This window comes from Eptesicus fuscus, chromosome 3 (genome assembly GCF_027574615.1).
Source record: "Eptesicus fuscus isolate TK198812 chromosome 3, DD_ASM_mEF_20220401, whole genome shotgun sequence".
Taxonomy (NCBI): Eukaryota; Metazoa; Chordata; class Mammalia; order Chiroptera; family Vespertilionidae; genus Eptesicus; species Eptesicus fuscus.
The window spans coordinates 57,111,645-57,131,917 of record NC_072475.1 but is presented as its reverse complement, the minus strand read 5'-3'; the positions used below and the strand labels follow the sequence as shown (position 1 = coordinate 57,131,917).

Below are 20,273 nucleotides of genomic sequence, written 5' to 3'. Positions count from 1 at the left end.
TTTAAGGGTCAACCTTGAAAAAAAGATATTAATTAGGCTGATGCCAACCTAGAAGTAATTTGCATGTGGTGCATTGGGGGAAAAAAAGAGTATTCTGATACAGCAGTAGAAATGCTGGTGTAGAAGTCAGGATCCTGGGTCCCATCTGCCATGGGACTTTGGATAGGTTTTACTTTACCTTCTTGGATCTTCCTGTTCTGCAAGATGAAGGTTTTAGACTACGTAGGCTCAACGATCACTTCAGAACAAACGTTATAAGACTCTCTGATTCTAATATTGTTTCTAATGGTTACTACCAAGCAGAAGTAATCAACTTGCTTTTATTCCTTGAGTTCTGTTTTCCCCATAGATTTGTTAAAGGTCAATGGGAGTTTCTTATTTATTTAGTGGTGTAATATCTATGCTAAGATGCAGTGCTTGCTTGCTTTCAAAAGAAATAAAAATGTTTTTCCTGTTTCTGTGTTTATTGTTAACAAATTGGGGGGAAATGTATAAATAAGAAAATAAAACCATCCCCAAATTTTCTCTGTATAGTACATATATACACATATACACACAAACATATACTTAACACACATATACATGTATATGAATCATATCTATTTTATAATTTTGTATCTTTTCACTTAGATTAAAAAGTGAATATTTTCTAATTATTACAAACATTTTAATAGTATATCCTAATACCCTGTGTGGCTACTATATGAAGCATCTCCTTACCTCTTCATTTTCACCTTAAAATATTTTTCCCCTTTATTAGTTTTCAATGCAGTGTTTTTGTACCCTAGCATCCCCCAAAGGTGAATGTGACTTTTTTAAGTTTTTATTTGAATTCCTTACCTTTGCCCCCTCCTTTTCTGCCCCACATTACCCCAGCTGTCATTCCTTTGTCCCATCCCCCCCTTCTATCCCCTCTCTAAATCTCTGCCCTACCTTCCCCCAGTCTTTGGCTATTATTCCCTCACCTACATTTTATCTGCTCCCTCTCAACTGGCTCTTTTCTCTCAGCCTATAAACATGCTGAGAGAACAATCTTTAAAAGACAAAGAAACAAACAAAACCTCTTGATGTATGTTCCCTTCTAATTTTTTGAAGAAATAAACCATATTTCTTGTCCCTACTCCCTTACCTCTATTCTCTTAGTCTCCCAAGATCTCTTTTCTGCCCTCATAGTTCTTTCAAACACCCACCATTAGGCTCACCAGTATCCTACTGATTGCCACTCTTCCCCTCCTCCCCTTTATTGATTTTGAGAGAGAGAGAGAGGAAAAGAGAGGGATAGAAAGATAGAAACATTGCGGAGAGTGAAACATCACTGATGGGCTGCCTCCTGCATAGGCCCTACTGGGGATCGAGCCTGCAACCTGGGCATATGCTCTGACCAGAATTGAACCAGTGACCTCTTGGTCCCTGGGTCGACACTCAACCACTGAGCCACACCTGCTTGACTGATTACTACTCTTGAGGCTTTATCCTATGTGCCCTCTCTGCCTCATTCACACATTGTTCAGTTCTTCCTTTAAAAAATTACTTGTTTAACTTCAAAAATAATGTTTATTTTAGAAAACTTAGAAGTTAATAAAATAACTATTTTCTTGACATTCTCTCATCCCTTTATTTCCTTGAAAAACTTTTTCCTATTGTATTTTTTTCTTTCTCTTAGCCTTCAGTTTATTTGGCAAACTTTCTTCCTCCACCCCTTCTTTAAATAGTGGCTTCTTCAGTATTCTGTTCTCAGCTTTATGTTCTTCTAACTCTACAACTTCTCCTTGGATATTTTCATAATGACCTTCAAAAAAAGTTAATACATGTACATACACACATACCCACACATGCATAAGCACAGTAAAATGTACACACGGTAAGTTTCAAAGCCTATAATTTCAAACCCTGTAATTTTTACAATAAGTAATTCTCTTCCCATTTCTCTTCCCTAGTATCAATAGCTGGTATCCTTTCCATATTGATTTGCATATTTTCCACCTAATAATATGTAGGAGATAATTTTCTATCAGAATATAGAGAGTCATTACATGCATTTTAATGTCTACATAGCATTTTTTCATTTGTATTCCTTTTTCCCACCTACCACCATACATTATATTTGAAAAACTCAAACTTACAGAAGGTTTAAAAAACAATGCAATTAACATTCACCTGAATACCTACCTACCTTCCATTCTCTCTTTCCTTTTTTATTTTTTTTTGGCCAATCATTTGCAAGTAAAATTTTAGGTATTATTCCAAAATTATTCAATACTAGAGGCCCGGTGCACAAAATTCGTGCACTGGGGAGGGTGTCCCTCAGCCCAGCCTGCACCCTCTCCAATATGGGACCCCTCGGGGGATATCCAACTGCAGGTTTAGGCCCGATCCCTGTGGAATCGGACCTAAACCTGCAGTTGGACATCCCTCTCACAATCCGGGACCGCTGGCTCCTAACTGCTCACCTGCCTGCCTGGTTGCCCCCTAACTGCTCCCTTGCTGGCCTGATTGACACCTAACTGCTCCTCTGCGGGCCTGATTGCCCCCAAATACCCTCCCCTGCTGGCCTGATCACCCCCAAGGTTTTTATTAGTATAGATATGACCATGCACAGAAAATTTTACTAACCCTGCTTTACAAAAAGGGCTTGACGATTGAATCATTAGGACCAAACACCAAGATTTCCTTTCTTTGAATAGTGGAGGGAATAATTATCTTGTCTTTAAGTTGCTCGGAAATTAAAATGAGATAATGACTTAGAAAAGTATAAAAGCACCGTATAAAGACAACTCTTTAAAAAGAAAAACATTATTTTTATTCTCCCCTTCCTTCCTTTACAGCTTTTATTTAAACTTTGAAATTTATAAAAATTTCATTCCAATTTTCATTTCTTTACATTCAATATTATTTTGTATTGGTTTCAGGTTTATATTAGTTACAGAATAGTGGTTAGACAATCATATACTTTACAACGTGTTCCCCGATATTTCTAGTACCCACCTGGCATCATACCATCATTACAACACTATTGACTATATTCCCTATTTAAGTGACAATGCGTTTACAGGTTCCTTTCAGTCTTTCTTTTGTGTTGCTCGTCCTTCCTTTTCTTTCTCACTTCTTCCCTCATTTTCTTTATATAGTATCTCAATTGGCCATCAAAGCTCAGTGAAGGCACTGGGACACGCTTAATCCATTTTACAGACCAGGAAACTGAGGCCAATTCCAGTTGGCTGTGGAACTTGACTCAGCACACAGGAAGCCCTCAGAGCCATGCTCTTTGCGCTTCCTAAGGGGCAGCGGCCCAGCAAACAGAATAAACCTTCCAGTCAGGCTTCCGAGCCTCTTTCTCAAGCACCTCTTCATTGCGGATGCTCCACATTCTTTCCTCTCCCCCCATTGTTTACTGCCCCCCCTTCTCCGAAGCAGGTGGAAGGCTTCCCACTCATTGCCTAGGCATGCTCTGCTATGGGGCAGGGCACCGTGGGCTTGCTTTTGGGTCAAGGCAGGAGCAGGAGTCACTGCCTCTGAAGTGTGAAGGCCGCCTGAGTGAGGCCCATTAGCACTGGGAGCTTCTCTGAATCACATCAGTCAGTCCAGTACCCTGCAGTGCAGCACCCCTCCACTGAGGTGGCACCACCCCTCAACTCCCGCCTCAGAGGTTAGGGTCCCTGCCCCTCTGCCAGGGAGTCCTTCCATGCCCCTTGATCCCTGGCTGGGCCCACCCACGTCTTGGGGGCACTGCAGAACCTCTGTCTCTCTGCAGATGAGGCAGATCCCTGCCCTAGGTCTCCGCGAAGCTATGAATCTGTGGCCAGAGGCCTGGTCTGGGTCTCAGCAACCCCATGCCTGCAATGTTCCCAGGGACTCCCGGGAGCGGCTAGGTGGTCCAGCCTCGCCTCCCCGGGGCGGCTAGGTGGTCCGGCCTTGCCTCCCCTCCCCGGGGCTGCGATGCACCCAGGGACCCCCGGGAGCGGCTAGGCCCCCCCCACCGCCTCCCCGGCCGATGGACTGGTACCTTGTGGGCGGTGTCTGGCACTGCCCGCAGGGCCTCCTCTGCCCCCAATGGACCCGTACCCCCAGAAGCAGGTGCTGCCCGCCCTGCCTTCATATGCAAATTAACTGCCATCTTTGGTGGGTTAATTTGCATACTCACTCTGATTGGCTATGGGCATAGCAAAGGTATGGTCAATTTACATATTTTTGACCCGTACCCCCAGAAGCAGGTGCTGCCCGCCCTGCCTTCATATGCAAATTAACTGCCATCTTTGGTGGGTTAATTTGCATACTCACTCTGATTGGCTATGGGCATAGCAAAGGTACGGTCAATTTACATATTTTTCTATTATTAGGTAGGATGTTTGTTTTAAAGTGTATCACATTCTCATACATAATACCATTACTTTTATTGCACCCAGGACATGTAAGGTCAATGCAGTAGGTATTATCTAATATAAAATCTCTATTCAAATTTCCACAGTTGACTCCAAATATCCTTTATATTGATAGTGTTTTCTTCCTTCTCCAGTCTAGAAGCCAGGCGAGAGTTAAGCCTTGCACTCGGCTGCAATAGGCTTTTTTTCATTCACTGCTATTTAAATTGCTGACTACTTAACTGGATCTCTAGGTCAAATTCCTTCCTGAAGCAGACTTAAATATCTTCTAAATGTAATTATTTGGATGTCCCACCTAACTCCAAAATAGCATGTCCAAAATGAACTCAATTTTTTTCAAATCTGAAATCTATTTTCTCCTTCTATATTCCCAACTTAGTGAATGGTATCATTCAAATGTTGCCTAAACAACAAACCTTGGAGTTATCCTAGCCTCTTCCCTCTTTGAGACTGCACGTGCTACTCCCTTGCCTGGAATTCTCTCCCTACGTTGTCTACCTTGTCCACCAGTTCATCCTTCAGGACCTAGGTTAAGCTTTACTTCCTCTGGAAAACCTTCCCTCACCCCTTTTTTCTCCAGACAGAATTAGATGGGTCTCCAGTAGGCTTCCTTAGTACCCTGTACACATATCTGTACCCTCACTTATCACTTAGGGTGGGAATTGTTGGTTTATGTATCTGCTTTCTTGGTTAGAGAGTGAGTTTCTTGAGTTGGTATGGACTTAATTGTTTTCACTCCTAGGTCTAGTAACACAGTACTGGCTTATGAGTGCTTAATGAATATTTATTGAACGGAAGAATTTGTTTATATTACAATCTTCTCTTTACCAAGTAGAAATATTTGTCAAAGCTCAACTCAATTTAGCATGCATTTGTTGAATTCCTACTATGTGCACAGTTTCATGCAAGTAGTAAGATTTATTTTCTGCCTTGAAGAAAGGTTAGGGTCTCATTGAAAGGACAAGGCCAGTACACTAGAGACTTAAAGAATATTGAAAGGTAAGCTAATTATCCAATGAATGATCCAGGGAGAAATGAGGTTAGTGAAATGTTTTTAGTGCTTTCTGTGTGCCAGTTATTCTATGTATTTGCAAATGTTATTTCATTTAATCTCTACAACTTTTATTTTTCAAAAAAGGAAATTGAAGTTAAATAGTCCAAGATCATACAGCTACTAAATAAAGATTTAAACCCAGAACTGACTGACTCCAGAAACATGCTTTTAAGTGTTCCAAAGGCAATTAAGAGAGTTATAAAGTGATATAAATGTAGGGGGAAATTAATAATTAAATCATGATATATCCCTATAATGAAAAGTTATATAGCCATTGAAAATCATGTGGTTGAGGAATATCTTGAGAAAGTGTTTTATATTTATGATATAACGTGAAGTAGTAAAAAATAGTATATAAAAGTATGATTCCAGTTTTTCAAAATGTACATATATTTTTGTGCAGAAAATCTTGGAAGGAAATACATAAAATAGTTAGCAGTAATTCTCCCAGAGTTGTGATACTGTGGACTATATGAATTTCTTCTTTGTAACAATCTTATTTTCCAAATTCTCTACAATGAACATAAATTTTTATAATCAGAAAAAAGATCATTTAAAAAGTAAAGAATTAAGAAAATAATCAAGCAGAACTTACAGGGTGGGGCAAAAGTAGGTTTACAGTTGTTAATATGGAAAGTAATACAATAATTAATAAATAATAATACAAGAATAAACTGTTTCACATACTCACAACTCTAAACCTACTTTTTCCCCACCCTGTGTTTAAAGTCTTAGAATTATTAAAGTGGAAAGGTTCATGTTGACTCCCTTCCTCTGGGTTAGAACTGTCCCTAAGCATCCCAGACAGATCAATGGTTCCTATTTCAAGATCTTCGCACTAGGATAAGCCCCTCTCCCTCTGCCTTAGAGTAAGTTCTGTTGTCCAATAGCAAGTGGAAAAGGAATTTTCTCGTCATATTATTTCATGAGGACATGGTCATGGGGGACACTCAGGTCTTGTGGAAATTTCCGTTGCATTAAATTTTTTTCTAAAATAAGGGGCAAATTTATGCTCCTGTCTAGGCTTTGTTTTCTACTTCATAAAAACATTAAAAGAAATAGTAAATATAGATATTTAAGAGAAATAAAAAAGCAATAGAAAAACACTGGGCTGTTATATGTTTCTTAAGTTTTCTTTTAAAAGAAATATTCTATGCATGATGTATCTGGCTTTCCTCTGGGTGGCTGTTTTTCTAGTGCAGCATGCATGACTGATTTTTCTCATTGGGATTTAGCACACTCTAGTGGGCAGTAGCTTTTCATGTCTTTTTTTTTTCTTTCTTTTTTTTAATCTTGTCAAATTACTGTATTGGACAATTCAGTGATGTGCTTACCAGATAGTAAAATTTGTCAGTATTATTTAAGTTAAGTAATGACCCTAGTGAGGAAGACTAACTTTATAGGCCACTGGGGTGTTGTACACGTTCATATGGTTTCTTCAGTAGAGAGAAGAGAGCCTTTTATATGGAAACCTTTTCCCATTGGTTTTCATCTTCTCTTAGGTAAAATGAAATTGACAGGAGCCTGGAGGAACACTGGTGGTTTTCCTCACTTCACACTCCTTGGATCTTATGATAGATTTTATGTTTCCCTTTTAGGACTCTTGAGAGTTTTTATATACCACTTTGTGAAAATTTTGGCCATTTGTGCTTCAACGTTTTCATATGCTATCCTGGTAGATTGGTTTTTGAAAATGGGCTTCCACCAGAAAAAAATGTAATTTTTTATTTTGTTTTTGCAGAGTGATGGTGAGGATTTTAATTACATCATTGCATTTTTTCTTGGAACAGCAGCCTGCCTTTACCAGGTAAGTTCTCTCCTATTTTTAAGAAACACTTTCCCATTATTGTTTGTTTCCAGAATCAATTCTAATAATTGCTTATGCACTTTTAAGTAAATAAAAATAACGTCTGAAGTGTTTGTTTGTTTTGCCTTCCTTTTAATTTGAGTCTCTGTTAGCTCTGACCTACTTGTTCATTTTGAGTGGGCATAGATACCAGTGAGCTTAATGTTAACTCTCTCATGGGCTGGGCTTCAAGGTCCATGGCATTTGCTTGTGGCGGTGAAGATTACGTCTAGGTTGAGTGTGACTGATTGATTGTTCAGCTTCCAGACTCTGCTTATACTCTAGGCTGAGGATTTTGTACTTTTGAGAAAGTATTTAAATAGGGAACAGCAAAAGCAGAATTTTAGAATATTTAATTTAGCAGTGAATAGGATGGATTGTCAGCGGAGAGATTGGAAGCAAGGAAATTAGTTGGGAGGTGATTCCATTACTTCCGACAGGAGGTAGTAAGAGGTAATGGCAGTTAGGGATGTGTGGGGGAAGGACATGGAGAGGGAAGCCTGCTAGGACTTCACAGAATAGATATGAGACAAGGTGGGAGGAGGGTTTGTACCTGGGTGACAAGGAAATGGGTGCTCATATTTCCAAAAAGAGAGGAGGCACAGGTTTGTAGGGAGGGATGGGGTAACCATGCCAATTATCCAAACTCAAGAATGTCTTTGTTGCCCAGCCGGTGTGGTACAGTGGTTAAGCACCGACCCATGCACCAGGAGGTCGCTGGTTCAATTCCCAGTAGGGCACATGGCCTGGGTTGTAGACTCAATCCCCAATAGGGGATGTGTAGGAGGCAGCCAATCGATGTTTCTCTCTCATGGATGTTTCTATTTCTCTATCCCTTTCCCTTCCTCTCTCTCTAAAAAATAATCAATTTAAAAAACATTAAAAAAAAGAATGTCTTTGCTAAAACATGTTAGAGCATGCATGGCCTTTTGATCAAACTTTTATAAGTAACACATTTCTCTGGTTTGCACAGAAAAAACGTTAGAAGGATTCAGGACTGCAAATATAAGGCTACCTAAAATTCAGTAGAAGTCTCTAGGGAAAAATTTGAATATATGCATTTGACTTTTATGTAAAGATGTGTTACAATTTTTAGTTTCAGTGACCCTATTTTTGTAATCCCCTAATTTTTCTTAATCATTTATATTATCTTCAGAAATTGTTTTTCTATTAAATATGACATTTAATTATAATGAATGACATTTCATGCAGGAAATGTGAAAACTTGTATTTTTTAATGTCATAGTGCTTTATTATGATGTATTCTTATGTAGATTTTCTAAACTTTAATTTCTGCAATCCTGCTACACAAGGGATATTATCTCTTTTTTGAAGATGAGAAATCTGAGGCAGTTTCAGTATTATCCAGAGATCTCAGAGCCATTAAGTGGAGTCAGTTCTTGACTCTGAATTTTCTAATTTTAAATATTATGTTCATTCCACCTGCTGTCTCTAAGCAAAATTCCTACATTTGTATAATTTTATAATGCTATAAAATTATAATGTTATAACTTTTACATACATTACCTCATATGATTCTAAATAATGTGAGTTGAATATTAACTTTAAAATAATTTCATGAGTAATTATTTTTGTAAAACATGCTTTTGACTGTTTTGCGCTAATAACAATTTTAAATGCTAATAATAATAGCAAAATGTATTGAGCTGTACTTTATGCTAAGCCCTTTACATTCCTTGCACCATTAAATTCTCAGAGTCCCACACTAATCTTGTTATCCTCATCATAGCCGTCAGTGACTCAGCCCAGTCTGTGTGACTCCAGCCCCAGTGCCATGGCCTGTAGGTGGGCACACCTAGTACACTTTCCAGAACAGCTGGAAGCAGTTCTAAGAGCTGCCTCGTGGAGGAGCTGTGTCACTCAGGTGTTCTTTCCTTTGAGAGAAGCGAACAGATTCATGCTTTAAAAACAAAGAAGCATCGAACAGATTGTCAAACTACAGAGGGAAGGCAGGGGAGGGTTGGGGGGCAGGTAAGAGATCAACCAAAGGACTTGTATGCATGCATATAAGCATAACCAATGGACGCAAGACACTGGGGGCGTGCTGGTGAGGGCATGTGCAGCGGGGCGGAGGGAGGGCGGGGGGAGGGAAGGGGGAAGGTGGTCAATGGGGAAAAAAGGAAACATACGTACTACTGTTTGTAATACTTTAAACAATTAAAAAAAAAAGGCAAAAAACCATTTTCTTCCTATCGACAGGCATGAAATTGCATGCTTTCCAAATATGCTGGGTAGAGCAATAATAATGCTGGTTTTTCCACAGTAGAACCTAAGGGATTATGTGTTACCATATGACATGCTGTATTTCCAGGCGTCAGGATATTTTTAATCCCCTTTCGATCAGCCCTCAGAGGCCACCACCACATGGTTTGTTGGCTTTTACTCCAGGCTGTAGGTACTTATATAGAACTCAGCCAGGTAGGAGTACTTTTGCTATGTAGCATTTCAAATAGGAAACCAAAGGAGACACTAGAAGGGATTCCTTTTCCCTCATCATTTTATTTTGAAAACTAGCAAACTTTCAACAACTAGTCTTTGTTGAAAGACTAGTAAACCTACCTAGAGTCACCAGTTTTTAACATTTTGCAACACTTCATCTCTCTCTTTATCTCTCTCTTTATATGTGTGTGCATCTAGTATCCATTTTTAACTTTATAAAGTAAGTTGCAGGCATATATGCATGTGTAAGCTTGTTTTTGCTATGAAACATATTGAGATTATTATGGATTCACTTGGAGTTGTAAGAGAGATCCTATATAACCTTTACCTGGTTTTCTTCAATGGTTCCATCTTGCAAAACTATAACACAATATCCCAGCTGGAATGTTGATGTTGATGCAGTCAAGATAATGTACATTCCTATCACAAGGAGCCCTCGTGTTGCCCTTTTATAGCCACATCCACTTCCCTCTGCCCCTTAATTTCTGGCAGCCTCTAATGTGTTCTCCATTCTAGTGTTCTCATTTTAAGTATTTTATGTAAATGGAACCGTACAGGATGTAACCTTTTGTGATTGGCTTCTTTTTACTCAGCATAGTTCTCTGGAGATCTGTCTAGGTTATTGCATATATTAATGGTTTGTTCCTATTTATTACTAAATAGATTTCCATGGTATGTATGTGTCACAGTTACTCATTCATCCATTGAAGGACATCTGAGTTCTTTCCAATTTGGGGCTATTATAAATAAAGCTGCTTTAAACATTCACATACAGACTTTTGTGTGCACCTAAGTCTTCATTTCTCGGAGATAGTGCCTAGGAGTACACTTGCTAGGTCATATGGTAATTGCATGCCTAGTTCTATTAAGAGACAAACTGTTTTTCAGGGTGGCATACCATTTTATATTCCCACCCACATGTGTGAATGATCCAGTTTCTCCACATCCTCTCCAGCATTTGGTGTTTTCCGTATTTTTTTTAGCCATTCTGATAGGTATGTCATTATACCTCATTGTGGTTTTAATTTGCACTTAATCTAATGGCTAATGATGTTGAATATCACTTCATATGCTTATTTTGTCATCTGTATATTCTCTTGGGTGAAATCTCTATTCCTGTTATTTGCCTATTTTTTTAACTGGATTGTTTGTTATGTCAAGTTTGAGAATTCTTTACGTATTCTAGACATTAGTCAGCTGCCAGATATGCAGTTTGCAGATATCTTTCCCCAGTCTGTAGCTTATCTTTTCATCCTTTTAACTGATATGTTAGGGCTTAAATCTGCCATCTTATTTTTTTTCCTGTTTTTAATTTTTATATTTTATTTTTCCCATCTTCCTGTGGGTTACGTGAACATTTTTTTTAGAACTCCATCTTGATTTACCTATCGTGTTTTTGAGTGTACCTCTTTGTATAGCTTTTAAAATGGTTGCTCAGGTATTGCATTACACATAGTTATCACAATTTTCTGGTACTGTCATTTTACCTGTTCAAGTGAAACATAGAAATTGAGCCTCCTTTTATGTCCTAACTTTGCCCTCCTCTATTTATAATATAATTGCCTTAAATATTTCTTCTACATATATTTAGAACCACTCCAGACAGTGTTATAATTTTCACTTCAACCATCAAACATAATTTAGAAAACTCAAGAGGAGGAGAATCTACTATATTTACCTGTTTTTGCTTACTGTGTTTTTTTTGTTGTTGTTGTTTTTTCCTTTCCCAATATTCTAAGGTTTCTTCCTTTATTATTTCCTTTCTGTTTAGAGAACTTCCTTTAGCCATTCTTTTAGGGTATATCTGTAGGCAACAAATTCTCTTAGTCTTCTTTCACCTGAGAATGTCTTTATTTCCCCTCCCATAAGATACTAATTACAAAGAGCAAATAGTAACTTCACAGTGGAAAAACCTGTCAGACACCACCTACCAAAAGATCAGAGTTAACATCGCCAATAATAATACATTGCATACCACCATGGTGGTATTTTTGCCAAAATTGCATATCACTCAATTGCTTTTTGTCTGTTTGTTCATCCTCACCTGAGGACATTTTTCCATTGATTTTTAAAAAATACTTGTTGATTTCAGAGAGGTAAGGAGAGGGAGAGAGAGATAGAAACATCAATGATGAGAGAGAATCATTGATCGGCTGCTGCCTGCACGCCCCCTACTGGGGATGGAGCCCACAACCTGGGCATGTGCCCTGATCGAGAATCGAACCGTGACCTCCTGGTTCATAGGTCGACACTCAACCACTGAGCCCTGCCGGCCGGACTCCTTTAATCTTTAGAGAGAGTGTAAGGGAGGAGGAAAGATAGAGAAACATCAGTGAGCCAAACCAGCTAGGGCTCACTTCAATCTTAAGAAAATATCAGACAAACCAAAATTAAGGGACATTCTGCAAAACAAATGATCAGTACTATTCAAGAGTGTCAAGGTCATGAAAAGCGAAGACTTAAGCTATTACAGATTTGAGGAAACATGACAGCTACATGCAATATGGAATCCTGGACCAGAAAAGGGGCCTTAGTGGAACAACTGGCAAAATTTGAATAAAGCCTATAGATTAGTTAATAGTATTGTATCAATGTTCATATCCTGGTTTGTTGATTATACTATGGTTATGTGAGAGGGTATCATTAGGGGAGCAGGGCGAAAGGTATACAGGAACTCTGCTATTTTTGCAACATTTCTCTAAGTCTAAAATTATTTCAAAAGAAAAAGGTTTTCCTCTAATTATTTTTATGCAATACAAACCACTTAGGTACAGTAAATGCTTCCAATGCATTTTTCTTGGATGGCAGTCTTCTTTTTAAGTAAGCAGAGTCCTATTTTTATAAAAATTAAACACATTGAACAGAACATTTCCACATTCTTTCTGCATTGTCACAAATACTCTAATATCCTTCCTATACTCAAGGTTGGATGTAATTTCATAAAGAGACCTCTGCTTCTTTCTTAAGACTTTGTGATCACATATAATTCCTATATTTACCAGATTGTGAATTTTAGATATCATCTAGAAATCAGTTCATTCAATAAAATTTAATGAGGACTTACGTGTCGTTCTATGCACTGGAGATAAATGAGTGACAAGACAGTAAAAAATCTCTCCTGTCATGAAGCTTAGATTCTATTGGAAGAATATAGATGACAAGTAAAATAATCATGTTTTTTAAGTATGTTAATAACATGGGAGGAAAAAATAAAGCAGGAGGAGGTGAATGCCAGGATTTGGCGTAGGGTGGGGGACTACTTTATTATAGGTATCTTCTAAAATGGCACTCACTGCCTTCTGTCCGCCCCCCCCCCCTTGTTTTTTTTTCATCCTCACCAGAGGATATTTTTTTCCAATTATTTTTTTAGAGAGAGTGGAGGGAAAGGGGGAGGGGAAGACAGAGTAGGGGAGAGGGAGGGGAAAGAGAAATATCTATGTGAAAGAGACACATCGATTGGTTGCCTACTGCGTTCATTCTGACCAGGGCAAGGGATTGAGCCTGCAACTGAGGTACATGCCCTTGACAGGGAATCAAATCCGAGACCCTTTGGTCCTTGGGCCAATGCTCTCACTGCTGAGAAAACTGGCCAGGGCTGTCACATTTTTAAATTTTATCTTTTTCAAGACATAACTGTTTGTTATATATATAATGTTTATAATCTTTTTCTCTCCTCTAGAATGTAAACTCCACATGAGCAAGGGGTTTGTTTGTTTACTTAAAGCTAAAGAACAATGCCTGACTTATAGTAGGCCCCTCGGTAAACATCCCTTGAATGACTTCTCCCTCAAATCTTCACTCATATCCTCCTAGCTTAATTCCTTTCACTGAAGAGGGGATCAGTAAATATTGTTGATTTCAGTAATATTCATATTTAGGTTATATAAGAGTCCATTTTGCCAAATGGTTTATTTGAGCTTTTTGTACTCTTCTGGGATGAATACAAAAGATGGATCCCCCTAAAATCCTGAGAATGCTCCTTAGTTGCCTGTCACCTTGAGAAATTTGTCCAGCCTGTTTGCAAGGCAGTCATTCAATTATTTCTCCTATTTTTCTTTTGAAAAGTGAAAAACATAAAAAGAAAAAAATGTATTTCCCTCTCATAGCTGAATGCCTTGATGTTACATTATTTTATCTGTAGATGAAATTGCACTCATATTTTACTCTGTGTCCTGTTACAGTTTTATAGTAAAAGCATCTTGTTTTTTTTCCTATAATCCTAATCATCTTTTATTTTCTATTTTAAACAGTGCTATTTACTTGTCTACTACACTGGCTGGCGGAATGTCAAATCTTTTTTGACTTTTGGCTTAATCTGTCTATGCAACATGTATCTCTATGAACTTCGCAATCTCTGGCAGCTTTTCTTTCACGTGACTGTGGGAGCGTTTGTGACACTACAGATCTGGCTAAGGCAAGCCCAGAGTAAGGCTCCGGATTATGATGTCTGACCATCCTTCAGACGTATTGCCTGGGCTTCCGGGGGACACAGGAGGGAGCATATCTTAACTGCCACTGTGATGAGGAAGCTGTTCACCACAAACGAGAAGCTCTGCTTTCTTTCTCTCCAACTGTCCTTTTTGTTTAAGTCAACGTGGCATGCCTGTGAGCATGCGGTACCCTCGCGGCAAACTCCTCTCAGAAGGAAGTTGGCCCTGAGATTCTAGTCAGAGGAGGAGGAGACCTCTCTGCAGAGCTGTTCCCGTGGAAGAGCCGTCAGCGCCATTGGCACCCTGGCCAGCAGACCCGAATCCCTGCTGAAGAGTTCAATCAAATATATATTGATCTTCGGGGGACCAAGCAGGAACTCTCCCCTCGGGGTTTGCCTTGGTGAGGCATTAGTATAGGCCAAATAAAAAGATCCACAGTAAATTGAAAAGTTTGTTTCAAACAAATGACTTGCTAAATATAAGGTTATTTGCACATTTATGGTACCATGAGTTTATGAAGTCCAGAATGGTCTGGAATTGGTACTTTTTTCTTTTATATTTTTGCTTGAGTTTTAACTCTGGTGCGGCAAACTCATCTCTAGAACATCATAAGTACTGAAAGTACAGTGACATGGGTTTCTTACTAGATTACGTTGGTAGTATCTTTTGAAATCACTTTTAAAAAATATGATTTGTTAGACTATAGCATTGCTTTCCAAACATAAATCAATTGAGTATTACATACTATTATTTACTTAAAAATTTGTTTTTAATTTTAAAATAATTTAAAAGGAAACCAATAGCTACTCCAAGTGGGAAACCAGGATCAGTTTCCCATAAATAAAAGGTAACTACAAAACAAATAAAGTTAAAACAAAAAATGTTAACTAAATTCTAGCTGGATGCTAATGCCCGCCAAGCCACTGAATCCGAGAGGCCTGCTATTTCTTTGTTGCGGGGAGAGAGAGGTTACCCAGCACCACCAGAGGCTCTCTCTGTGGAATCCTCAGGATAAAAGGAAAGTGTAAAGGGAATGACATTCTCACTGTGATGCAGTATTATTTCGTTCAGTGTCGTGTGCCACAAGACCATCTCGTGTGCGCAGGGTAGGGTCCTGCGCGCTAGGGAAACACTGAACTGCAGTAAGAGACCAGAAGGTTACTTTTCTCCCAGCAGCTCATTCCTTTACGGCTCTGAGGAGTTAAGCACCTAGTATCTTAGAGAACTTACTTGCTCTTTGATAACATTATAAACATTATGAAAGGAAGCACAGTTTGATTCCATTAGCAAAATCTACAACTTCCCTGGTTTTGGAGTTCATCTTCATGAGTTCTTTTTTTTTTAAAGGAAATATTCCAAACAAGGAATTCATAAGGTACTAAAATTTGATATTCAGAAAAACAGTGGTCCCATTCCATGTAATTCATGTTATTGGGCATATTTACTAAGTAGAAAAAATAGTCCAGTGGGTTAAAAGCATTGGCCTTGTTTGCCCGAATCATCACAGATTTGTAGATGTGTCTACAGCTGCTTACCTAGAACCTTTTAGCTACACTCTCTTTATAGGAGAATGAGGCAAAAGGAAGATAAATAAGCTAATGATATCAGGGATTTATTTAAAACAAGAAACTCCAATTCACTATAACTTTCTGTCTCTAACAAAACTGCACAGAAATTAATGTATCTTTTGAGAGATACACCATGATCCTAAATTATCAAAATAAAATTGATTTGTGTTTGGCATTTTGTACTGACTGAGTCAGGAAAGTGAAGTGGTTTAATTTCGAAAGGTTTTTCTAAACTAATGGTTAAAACAAGAATAGTTTTAAATAGTCATTTAGGAAGTTGGAGCATTCCGATTAATTGTGATTTTGCTACATATTGATATTTTATAGCTCAGTTTGGTTCAGTTGGTTCTCCTTATCATTGAATTATTGTTATGTTTGATATTAAGATTCATTCAGCAAGGACACTTGAAAATTCACCAGCTGTCTTTAAAGGCTTGATTTGTTTTATTTTTTTCACCAGCTATTTTGGATAAGGGGATGTTTACATCTTAATGTAAAAAAATGAAAACAGGTATAAATAATGTTTTATGTATAGAAATGCTTTCTTTCGTTATTTGGTGCCTGCATCTCTGTGTGTGCATATAACTTCCCTGCCTCTATCGTGTTGTTACCAAAAAACTATGAATTTGAAAAGAAGTTTTTGCCATGGGTGAAAAGCAGTCCTTAAACTCTTGGGGAAGAATCACATAGGTCTCTGATGTGTATGATAGTATTATCTTGCATGTATTCTGCACTTTCACCCCTAAGAGCAAGTCTGTGCTTACCTATCCAGAATGAGTGTTGTGCTGTAGAGGAAGTAGTAGTTGCCCTGTTATGAAGGAGGAAACTACTAGTAAGTCAGTCAGATGTCAGTGTTTCACCAAGGGTCACAGAGCTACACACACACAGCTTCTGGTCTCAGCCAAGGGCTCTATTGGAAACTAATGAAGGTAACCAAAATTATGTTCAGGGAAGAGGTCTGTGCTTGAAAAATCAAGGAATTGGGGACTTCTTAATGAGCACAGGGCTGCTCTTGTCACATCTAGGTATATGTTATCGTAAGGTAATTCTAAAGTACCACTTTTTATTAAGGTGTGCTGTAAGAACAAAGAAAGATACTTTCCTTTATATCCTAAAAGTAATTGCAATATTTGCTTGTAGTTTTTTTTTGTTTTGTTTTTGGTCTGTATTTGAAATGTATCTATACCTGGCCTCTTTCCTAAAAGAATTTGAAGCAGCATACCATTAGAAAAAAACTATAAGATAATGGTAATAAAATAGGAACAGAAAGGGGAGAAAATCAAGATCAATGAAAATGGAGAAAAGGGTGTTATCAGGTGCAAAATTTGATGCTTGAACTTCCCAGCAGTGAAGGCTGAAGGGAAACAGTTTCCATTGCTCTGTATCAGAGCATGCCAGCTCCACAGGGACACTTCTTCCTGATGGGGCCTCATAAAAAGTTTCGCACTTGGGGACCCTATGAAATGCTAAAATGAACAAAATCCTCACTGTTTTATGCACAATTGCATATTGTGTTTGTGCCTTGGATCCTCAACTTATACCAGCTTTCAAAAGTTTTCATTTCAGGGTGTTCTGTGTGTGTGTGTGTGTGTGTGTGTGTGTGTGTATGTGTGTGTGTGTGGCTAATAGAGGATTTTGTTCTCATAAGTAAGAATTCTTATCTTAAGCTAAGAACAAGTATGTTAAAGCTTGAAAATCCATTCAAGACAAATGCCTGGAGACATGGAGAACCTTTGCCCAACTTCATGTCTTATAACTTATGTGGAGTGAATGTGCTATCCTTTGATTATCTTTTTCATGGTGGAATCTAGTCTGGAGAGATGCTCAGCTCCATTTCTGTTAGGCCATGTCTGGAATCTCATTAGAGTCCTGACTCATCAAGGCTATCACAGAGACCAGATTTATCCTGTGAGCCTTAACCCCCATGTCACAGAAGTGCTTCCTGCTGAAATTAGCTGCTCACCAAAAAGGCTTGGCCTTTTCCCCCAGACGTTTACTAAGTAACCCAAGGACCCTGCCTGAACTGTTGGATTTCCCAGAGAGAGAGAGAGAGAGAGGGAGGAGAGGGGGAGGGGAGAGAGAGAGAGAGACTTTACCTACTTGTTTTAAGACTGTTCACTTTAAGAGTTTGAGTTATCATGGAGTATGTGGTAAAAGTACAAATAAATTACTTCAAATGCAGCCACCTCTCAGACTAAATTGAACACTTAGCCTCACCACAAATTACAGGTCAGTCTTCAGGGCTGCCTTCTTTGTCTATGGTCAAGCCTTTTTTGTATTTTTATGCTTTATTATCTCTAAGGAAATGGAGTCTTTCTACCTAAAAATGCTGTGGTAAAATCAAACCTAATTTTTGCTTTACGCTGGCTTTAGTATAATCTTAGCTAAAAGTTAATAAAAAGAAACCCCTTCATCTCCAAGAGTCATAGATGAGCTTGTGTCCAAAGGCTGTGTCAGCGGAGAATTTAATTCGTGTAGTATTACAGATTAGGGTTTGAGGGGTCTGACACCTTCATCCATGTTCTGGGACCAACATTGAATGCTGGCATGCCGCAGCCTCCAGTGTAAGCATTTGAGCTTTTCGAAAAGCAGCAGCATGTGGCTGCCACTCTCGTGGCATCTCCTCGTTGTTGGCCAGATTTCCCGGATGACTCCCGTCAGCAGCTGAAACCACAGCGCTGAAGCTCCGCACGTCGGGAGCCATGTGGTGTGTATCCTCCCTGCTTGTTAGCAGTGAGTGGTGTTGGCAGGTGCGATGCATTGTCCTCCGCATTGGGGAGGCTGGTGTGGGATAGTCCCGGCACAATTAGAGGCTGTAGGAACTCAGGGAGAGAACAGGCTCGTTCCCAGAGCGTTCCTGGAATCAGTACCCCAGCCTTACAAATGGTTCCTGGTGTTTCCTTGGCAACACACAGGCTTTCAGCCCAGCCTCACGCACGGCTCACATTTGCCCTTTCCTCCTGCAACCCAGAGCACAGCAATGCGGGTGTCACCCCTCAGAAAGCACTTCCAGGCTCCAGCTGGCGGGACAGGAGGCATGCATCCCGCTTCCCAGGTGCTCCAGGCAGCCCCACCCCAGCTGGGCCTTGGCCCATACTTTTCTCTAAGGCACGTTGTCAAGGACCTGGTCTAGAGGACCTTTCATTTTAAATGCCTCCTGGGCCTAGGACTGATAATAAGAATTCTGGGCCAGGGCTGGGTCCTCCTACACAGTTCATCCTCTTGGCAGCGGAGGCAGGAAGGGGCGGGGCAACTCTCATGCTCACTTGGGGCAACAAAGACACATTCAAACCCGGGGTTCAGGTTTAAGTGATACACAAGTTTTTCTGTGTCAAGAGACTTTCAGAAAGAAAACTGTGTGTGTTCCTGACAACCACAGGGCTCTTACGGGTACGGCCGCAGTGAGAGCAGACAGCTGACATGGCGGGGAGATGGCACTGTGTGTGCTGAGCTTGTTATCCCCACAGAAAGCGTTTCCGAAGGCCTTTCTGTGTGGCCGACAAAGCCCCTGAGGCCTAGAGAAGTTAAGCAACGTGACCACAGCCACGGATGCCAGTCCAGATCCGTCTTCCTCAGAACTCCGGCTCTTCACCACCAGCTAGTACTAAGCTAGGAAATACGTTGAAACACTTAAGGAATATATGCTGAGATGCGTATAACCTGCAGTGTAGATGCCGTAGACCGAATAAAACAGTTTCTGAAGTTCCTGCATCTGTGGCAGGGACAGGACGATGGCTGCGAGGGGAGCCATGACCCTTCAGTGTGTCTAGACTCTGGGGAAGGAGGTACCCAGTTCAGTCTTTGTAGTAAAACCAGCTCACAAATGTACAATTTTCGGTAGGGTGTTAAAGCCCCACTGGGTTCATGTGTCAGAGGCATTTTCTTTTTCTAGCTGAAGTCCAGAATACATTGGTTCTCTGACAGGGAATAATCTCATGGGAATTCTGCTTGAAGTGGTCCAATTATCAGAACGCTGAGCAAAAAAACGAAGGAACCATTTGCTATATATCGAATGGTGGTTATGGGTTTGGAGCCAGACTCCCTGACTCCCCTTCTACTGGCTGTGACAGCAGTAATCTCTGCCTCAGCTTCCTCTTCTATAAAGGGGGTAATATTAGTGCCTTGGGCAAGGAGTTGTGAGAATTAAATGAGTCAATAAATATAAAGCACTTAGAACAGGGTCTGGCACAATGAGTGTTAGGACTGCATTTATCACCAGGCTGTGGTCTTTCTTATTGGCGTTGCTATTCCTTTTAAGGTAGCAAGGGTCATTTTAATTGCAAATGCCCCAAGTACAATAAATCATCACACACAGCTTTTCAGAAATTGCCAGTTTAAGTGAGGATCCTGCTGAAATGTCTAGCAGGCAGGTGCCCTGGCAAGCTCCTGTGTGCACACTTCTGGGCAGGGCACCGGGGACACCAGAGAGAGAAGGGAGTTGAGGGACTCACGCTGGCCGAGTGCCTGCTGTGTGTCAGGCATTTTGCATGCAGAAGGTTATGTGGGCTTAACCGAATCCAGCTGAGGAAAGGAAAC

General features: G+C 39.8%; 1 protein-coding gene across 3 annotated transcripts in view; it reads left to right on the top strand.

Moving 5' to 3' along the window:
* Positions 1-16,269, top strand: part of SEC22A (SEC22 homolog A, vesicle trafficking protein) — a 51,011-nt gene extending 34,742 nt beyond the window's left edge. For all 3 annotated transcript variants that reach the window (XM_008155519.3, XM_028131156.2, XM_054713916.1), the window contains exons 6-7: positions 7,175-7,240; positions 13,990-16,269. In XM_008155519.3, coding sequence (XP_008153741.1) covers positions 7,175-7,240; positions 13,990-14,190 — 267 coding nt within the window. In that variant the 3' untranslated portion in view covers positions 14,191-16,269. The remainder of the gene's footprint in view (positions 1-7,174; positions 7,241-13,989) is intronic.
* Positions 16,270-20,273: the final 4,004 nt, after the last annotated feature.